Source organism: Giraffa tippelskirchi, chromosome 7, assembly GCF_054371585.1.
Source record: "Giraffa tippelskirchi isolate mGirTip1 chromosome 7, T2T-mGirTip1v1.2.pri, whole genome shotgun sequence".
NCBI lineage: Eukaryota > Metazoa > Chordata > Mammalia > Artiodactyla > Giraffidae > Giraffa > Giraffa tippelskirchi.
The window spans coordinates 6,245,937-6,253,414 of NC_137281.1; the positions used below are offsets into that span (position 1 = coordinate 6,245,937).

Below are 7,478 nucleotides of genomic sequence, written 5' to 3' on the forward strand. Positions count from 1 at the left end.
CCATCCCCTTCTCCCTCATTCCAGCCACCCCGGCCCTGTCCCTCCCTCTGGCTCCAACCCCGCCTCCTTCCACTCCCCGGACCTAAGTCACGTCTGGGCAGCTGTGAGGTCTGAGCCCACCCTGCACCCCCCACCCCCCACCCACACACACACATCCCTCCTGCTGACCTTCTCCATCTTCACGGTCAAAGCTGTAGGTCAGGGTCCGGGGTCTCTGTGCCCCCAGGTGACCGAACCCCGCAGGCAGGTAAGTGGAGACACGGTCAGAGAACCAGACACTAGGGAAGGGCCAGAGACAGAGAAAGCAGAGGGAAACGGGGCCAAGAGAGACGGAGGGAGGCACAGTCATCCCTCAGCATCACCTTAACTGTCCCGACAACCCCTCATCAGGGCAGTCCACACCTGCTTCTTGGGTGATCTCATCCAACCCCATGGCTCTAAACACAGGTCTCCTTGGGTGACTCCTCACCTGCCCCGACCTCTGTCTGTCCGCTGGGGCTCACACATCCAACCGCTTGGCTCCCGATGGGCGGCCTCAGCTCAGCCCTTCTCCCCCACACCCCCTCGCACCTCCACACAGATGGCGCCACAAATGTGACCGCCAACAGACCGAGGCGGAGATACCCTCCACGCCTCTTTCCTCCTCTCTCCCCACCATCCACCCAGCGGCGACAGATACTTAACTCCCCGCCCCTCCCCCTTCTCCTCGCCCGGGGGCCACAGCTTCTCCCATCCGCGGAGAGATGCCACCCCCCACCTCTTCGCTGGTTTCTCCGCTTCCATCTCACCCCAACTTCCATCATTCTCCAAGCGGAATGCTTTTTAAAAAGAAATCAGATCATGCCACTCCTATCTCATGCTTAAAAATCCATTGCACTGAGGGACTTCCCGGATGGTCCAGGGGTTAAACCGCCACCTTTTCAATGTCGAGGGTGCAAGTTCGATCCTTGGTCGGGGAGCTAAGACCCGACATGCCTCGCAGCCAAAAAAATAAATAAAAAACAAAACATAAAACTGAAGCAGTATTGTAATAAATTCAGTTAAGACTTTTAAAATGATCCACGGCACACACACAAAAAAAAAACTTAAAAAAAAATCCATTGCAATGAAAATAAACCCAAACTCTTTCCCCTGGCATGCAAATCCCCCGGGGATTGAACCCAGTGTAAACACCGAGTCCTAACCACTGGACAACGAGGGAATTCCCCCAACTTTTCTCTTTTTCCTGCCAAGTTCACTGCCTCTCAAGCCTAAAAGTCCCCTCCTCTGAGACTCCTCGACATCCCCTCATTTTTAGTTACCCCACCTGGTCCCAGTCCCTCTCTAATATCAGCCGTGTTCTCTGCATACACGTGACTACCAGATATCCGCTTGTCCCTGCATTTTTTTTTTTGTTGTTCGTCGGTCTCCCCAGCTGGGGCATGTGCCCCTGAAGCGCCGGAATGTGCTTGTCCCTTCCCGTAGCTCGGAGCCTCTGAGGGGTGCGATTGCTCTCCTACCCCCCACCGTTTGGGTGTCCACTGCGCGCCTGGATCAGAGTCCAGGCATTTTCCCCCGCAGCCTTTTGGAAGAATTTTGAGATGGAGGAACAGTGATCACCCTGATTTTATGGATGGGAAAGCAGAGGCTCACAGGGGTGCAGTGACGTGTGCAAGGTTCCAAAGGTAGAATGTGCTGTTGGGGATTTGAATCGGGGAGGTTCTGCTGGGGAAGTTCAGCAGGGAGAGGGAGGAAGGGAGGATGAGAGAGATTTAATGAGAGGGAGAATAAGAGAAAAAGAGAAAGAGAGCATGTGTATGTGTGTGAGAGAGAGAGGGAGGGAGAACCGGAGAGAGAGAGAAGAAAGCTGACAGGGAAGCAAGCAAGAGGGGGCGGTGAGGCCAGGGTCTCCCGGCCCCTCTGGCTCACTGAGCTCAGCCTGGCACCAGGCAGCCTGAGAGTTCTGAGCTGCAAGCTGGCAGCACCTCACCCCAGGAATGTGTCCCTAGGGGGCAGGCCAGCCCAGCTGGGGATGCTTATAAGCTCCCCAGGGGGCCCCTGCTGGAGGCAGCAGGCAGGAGCCCAGCCCAGTGTAGGATCCCGGAGCCCACAGGCAACCAGGTGAGCCTCCCACCCACCACTCCCCTAAGAGCAGTCTTCATGATCTACTCTCTCTACAGCCCCATGTCCCTGGGGTTCTCAGCCTCCGGACCTTGGGCCTTCAGGTCTGTTTCCTTCAAATCGGTCTCTAGTTAGGAGGGTCTCTCCAGTCCTCCCTGTGTCTCCCCTGGTCTATTTCCCTGAATCTCTCTCTCCCAGACTCTGACTCTCAGCCCGTCTCTGATGTTCCCTCTTCTCTGCAACCTTGAGGGTCCTGTCTCCATCCTCCTACGTCTCCCAGTCTATAGATGGAGAGACACTTTCTCCATCTCTTCCTCTCCACTCACTTCTCTCCCTCTCTCTTTCCACTGCTCTCTCAGCCTCTCAGTCTCTCCAGGCTGTGGGTCTCTGGGCCATGAGCTCAGACTGCTATGTGTATGTGTCAGAGAGGGGGTGGTATAGGTCCTTGTCTCTCCAATAATATGCTGGGGGGGGTGGTCAGAAGTGGAGAAAGAGACTGATGGAAAGACTTGGTTCCCTAGAGACTGACCCTCATACAGGTGCTGAAGGATGACCACAGCAGGAAACTCCTGGGGCTGGTTCCTGGGGCATCTCCTCCTCGGTGTCACAGGTATCTAAGTGAGATGTGTGTGTCTGTGAGATTGTGTCTGAGGCTTGTTATTGGGCGGGCACGACTCAGGGTCCTCCAAGACCTGACTGAAGCTGCGTGGGTGACAGTACGGTGTGGCCGTTGCTCTCCGGATGCACACGTGTGATTCCTTGTATCACAGGGTGTTTGCATGGGTGCCACCTGTGTACTGGCGTGTGTGTGGCTTTGCACGCTTCCGTGTATAGTTGTACCCGCGAAAGTCGGTTCATGATTGGGTGAATGGCTCTGACAGTCTGTGCCTCCGGATACCCAGCGCGGTGACAGTGCTGAGAGGACCTGAGTGATGAGGCTGCGAGGATCTGTGGAGCCGGAAAGTATGAAAGTGTTAGTCGCTTCAGTCGTGTCCTGTTCTTTGCGACCCCATGCACTGTAGCCCCCCAGGCTCCTCTGTCCATGGGATTCTCCAGGCAAGAATACTGGAGTGGGTAGCCATACCCTTCTCCAGGGGATCTTCCCCACCCAGGGATGGAAACGGGATCTCCTGCACTGCAGGCAGATTCTTTACCGTCTGAGCCACCGGACCTTGCCTGGGGTACCCCTGAAAGGGAGATTACGCTTCTAGAAGAGTCATCCATTGTTGGCAATCTGCGCCTGCTTCGTGCGTCTCCAATCCTCAGATGCACATCAGGAAGGTGTGATGGGGTTGCTGTGTGAGCCGGCTCTCTGCTGCCCTGGGGGGACAGGACTGAGCCGAGGAAGGCGAGACACCAGGGCTACAGATACTGGCACTGCTTCCCTGAGCATTTTCCTCTGTCGCCCTAGCCTCTGCCACCTTGTGTGGAGGGGTATGCTTGTGCTGGGAGACTGAGGCCCCAGTAGTGCACAAGCCTGCCGTGGTGCTTGTGTGTGTGTGTGTGTGAGAGAGAGATGGAGTGTGGGTCTGGGAGATGGCTGTGACGAACTCGAAGCTGAAACTCTCCCCCGACAAGTGACCCTACCTCTGAGAACCCGAACCCACCCCAAGGAACCTGATCCGTGGAATAAAGGCCCTGCACTGTGACCCTGCCCCCATATTCTCACTCCCCCTTGACCCCGCCCCTAGGACTCTCACTGCCCGCAGGATCCCTGACTCCATCCCTGCGGTTCTGACCACACCCGCCCACCCAGAGGTCTAGTTCCATCTGACCGCAAACCTCAGTACACTGTGACCCCGCCCCTAAGAGGTCTAGTCCCGCCTCCTGTCTGTCTCCCAGCTCTGACCACGCCCCCGTGCACCGAGAGCCCCGCCCCAACCCCGCTCCCACAAGTCCTGCTTCCACCCTGAGCCACGCCCCCTCACCGCCGCAGAAGCCCCGACCACGCCCACCAACCGTGGCCACGCCTCTCCCCGAGAGCCATGGCCACGCCCCCAGGAGTCAGTGTCCTGCATTCTGGGCCCTTTGCCCAGTAATGACCACGCCCCCACACCGAGCCCCGCCCCCAGAATCCCCGATTCGGCTCAGAGCCGGGACCCCCAGCCCTGCCTCCGCCCTCAGGATCCCTCGCCTGGGGCGGCAGCAGCCGCATCATCAACGGCGAGGACTGCCGCCCGCACTCGCAGCCCTGGCAGGCGGCCCTGTTCTTGGAAAATGAATTCTTCTGCGGGGGCGTCCTGGTGCATCCCCAGTGGGTGCTGTCAGCCGCACATTGTTTCCAGAAGTGAGTGCATGGCGTGGGGGGAGGGCCGAGGGGGCGAGGAGAAGGGACGGGGACGGGGCTTGTGTTCTAGGGAGGGTCTGGATGCACTGCTAGCTAAGGAGAGGGCCTTCATAGGTTCAGTCTCCGGGTACTAAAAATGAAAGCCGCCCTCAAAGAAGGCTCTGCGAAGGAGGCGGGATCTCTTGATTTGGAAAGACTCAAGAGTGTCCTGAGTTGAAATCTCAGTTCAACTGCTGAGTATCTAGTAAACTGTGGCAAGTTCTTGTCCCTGGATTATTGCTTGTGCATTAGGATTTGAAATCATGACTGGGTAGCGTAGTGCTTAGCAAGGAAGATGGGGGTGGGGCAGGGGACTGGAGATGGAGTGGTGGTTGAAGACAAAAATAGAGATAATGGCGTGGCTGCCACAGAACTAACCTGTCCCCACGCCACCCCGTGCCCTGACCCCGTGGCCCTCAGGTCCTATACCATCGGGCTGGGCCTGCACAGTCTTGAGGCCGACCACGAACCAGGCAGTCAGATGATAGAAGCCCACCTCTCCATCCAGCACCCAGAGTACAACAAACCATCTTTGGCCAACGACCTCATGCTCATCAAGTTGGAAGAATCGGTGCCCCAGTCTGATACTATCCAGGACATCAGCATCGCCTCCCAGTGCCCGGCCGCCGGGGATTCCTGCCTGGTTTCCGGCTGGGGTCGGCTGGCGAATGGTGAGCTCGGGAGGGTGGGTGTGTCTGGTCTCTCTGAGGGGTTCTCCGCCCAGCCAGAGAGGCTGATCCGATGCTCTGCGTCCCAGGCAGACTGCCCAAAGTGCTCCAATGCGTGAATATCTCAGTGGTGTCGGAGAAGATTTGCAGTGAACTCTATGCCCACGTGTACCACCCCAGCATGTTCTGCGCTGGCGGAGGCCAGGACCAAAAGGACTCCTGCCACGTGAGAGATGGGGGAAGGGAAGAGGGGAGAAGATCCAGGGAGAGATGGAGAAGGGAAGGGGCAGGGACCCCCGTGGTGAGAAACAGAGATACGGGAGAGAGATTGAAAGAGAGGAAACAGACACAGGAATAAAGAGAAGCAAGGAAAGTGAGCAACAGAAATAAAGACAGATGCAGTAAGGCAGAAACACACATACATACATGCGCGCCCAGAGAGAAACAGAACAGTGACACATAGAGATGAAATGTAAAGTGAAATAGGAGAAAAAATCAACATACAAGGAGGTGCAGAGATGCATAGAGACTCTGAGAGTCATTGAGACAGAGAAGTCAGCTATAGTGGGAGAAAAAGGAGAGACACAGAGATGGAACAGCAGCAAACCCAAGAGACTCGGCCAGCTGTTAGGACGCAGGGAGCCGAATTAGGTGTGATTGGGGCTCTGGAGTAGAACCTTTAAGGAATCTGTTGCTATCGTTTTTCCTCTCTCGCACACGTCTTTGCCTCTCTTCATCTGGCTCCTTTCTGATCTCACATCTATCTCCACCTCTCCGTGTTTTTTTGTTTTTAATATTCATTTATTTGTCCATCTATCTGTTCGCCTGACTCGGGTCCTTAGTTGCATCATGCGGGATCTTCGTTGCAACACGCTGGCTTCTCCACTTGTGGCGCTCAGGAGTCTCTGTAGCTGTGGCACGTTAGTCAGTTGCCCCACCACATGTGGGATCGTAGTTCCGCAACTAGGGATCGAATTTGTGTTGCCTGCCTTGGAAAGGGGATTCTGAACCACTGGACCGTCAGGCGAGTCCCCACTTCTCTGTGATTTGGGTTCTTTTTTCTCTGTCTCTCCGCAACAGGGTGACTCTGGGGGCCCCCTGGTCTGCAACGGGTCCCTGCAGGGCCTTGTGTCCTTTGGACAAGCCCAGTGTGGCCAACCCTACGTGCCAAGCGTCTACACCAACCTCTGCAAGTTCACAGATTGGATACAGAAAACCATCCAGGCCAGTTAACTCCTAGGACTGGGACTCATGAAATTGAACCCCAAAATATAAGCTGCTGAAGGAATTCAGGAATCTGGGTTCCCAGTGCCTTCCACCCTCAGACCCAGGAGTCTAGACCCCCACCCCCACCCCCCTTCCCTCAACCCCAGGAGTCCTGTCCCACCAAGAATCTTTTCCTGTACACGGTGCCCCCTAGTGGCACGATGTTGACACCGCCTTACCATTGAGAGAAAGTTGATTTTTCACTGTTTTTGTCCCTTCCCCTAAGCCCTGAAATAAAGTCTAAGAGAGCACCAGCTCGGTCCGAACTGTCCTCCTTGCTTCCTTTCCCATCCAAGGGATTCCAGCAAATAGTTTGCCTTCCTTGTGCCTCAGTTTTTTCATCTGGGAAATGGGACCCTTGACCGGAAGAAGAGTCACAGGATCCCCACGAAAGAAGACATCCCTGGGAGGAGGTTAAGAGAAACTGATTCTGTGGATGTTGTCCAATTTCTGAAAAGTCGAATCAGCAAATGGCAAATCAGTGGGATTTCCTTATTTTGTTTAATCGACTTTAGTTGACTTATTTTGGTTTTGTCTTCTTCGGTGCATTTTAAGAATTTTTCACTTGTGGTTGCCTTAGGACCCACCTGCTGTAGCTGGAGACTGGTGGTAAGAATCTGGAGGGAAGGGGTAGGGAGTCTGAGGATGGAGAGAGGGGCGAGTTAGGACAGAGAGAGAGAAGACTGAAGGCCCAAGAATATAAGGAATTGTTACTATACTAAATACAGTGGGGCTTCCCTGGTGGCTCAGTGGTAAAGAATCTGCCTGACAATGTTGGAGATGCAGGTTCAGTCCCTGCATCTGGAAGATCTCCTGGAGAAGGAAATGGCAACTGACTTAGTATTCTTGCCTGGAGAATCCCATGGACAGAGGAGCCTGGTGGCAGTCCAGTTACAGTCCATGGGGTGGCAAAGAGTCAGACACAACTTAGAGACTAACCAACAACAACTAAATAGAATATACTGATAAGAATTTATATCCAGGAATATCTTCATAAATATATTGTGAACCTATTCTTAAGGAGACATTCAAATTTTTCTGTATCTCTTCAGTATCCTCAAAGATATAAAGTAAATGATGAGATAACTAAGAGAGACAAATCCCCACTCATGATAGAG

General features: G+C 54.5%; 1 protein-coding gene across 1 annotated transcript; it reads left to right on the forward strand.

The window, feature by feature from the left end:
* Positions 1-2,649: 2,649 nt before the first annotated feature.
* On the forward strand, positions 2,650-6,614 carry KLK4 (kallikrein related peptidase 4). The gene is made up of 5 exons (XM_081514894.1): positions 2,650-2,710; positions 4,225-4,387; positions 4,847-5,097; positions 5,184-5,320; positions 6,175-6,614. The coding sequence occupies exons 1-5, from the start codon at positions 2,650-2,652 to the stop codon at positions 6,325-6,327; spliced, it is 765 nt and encodes a 254-aa protein (XP_081371020.1). The 3' UTR covers positions 6,328-6,614.
* Positions 6,615-7,478: the final 864 nt, after the last annotated feature.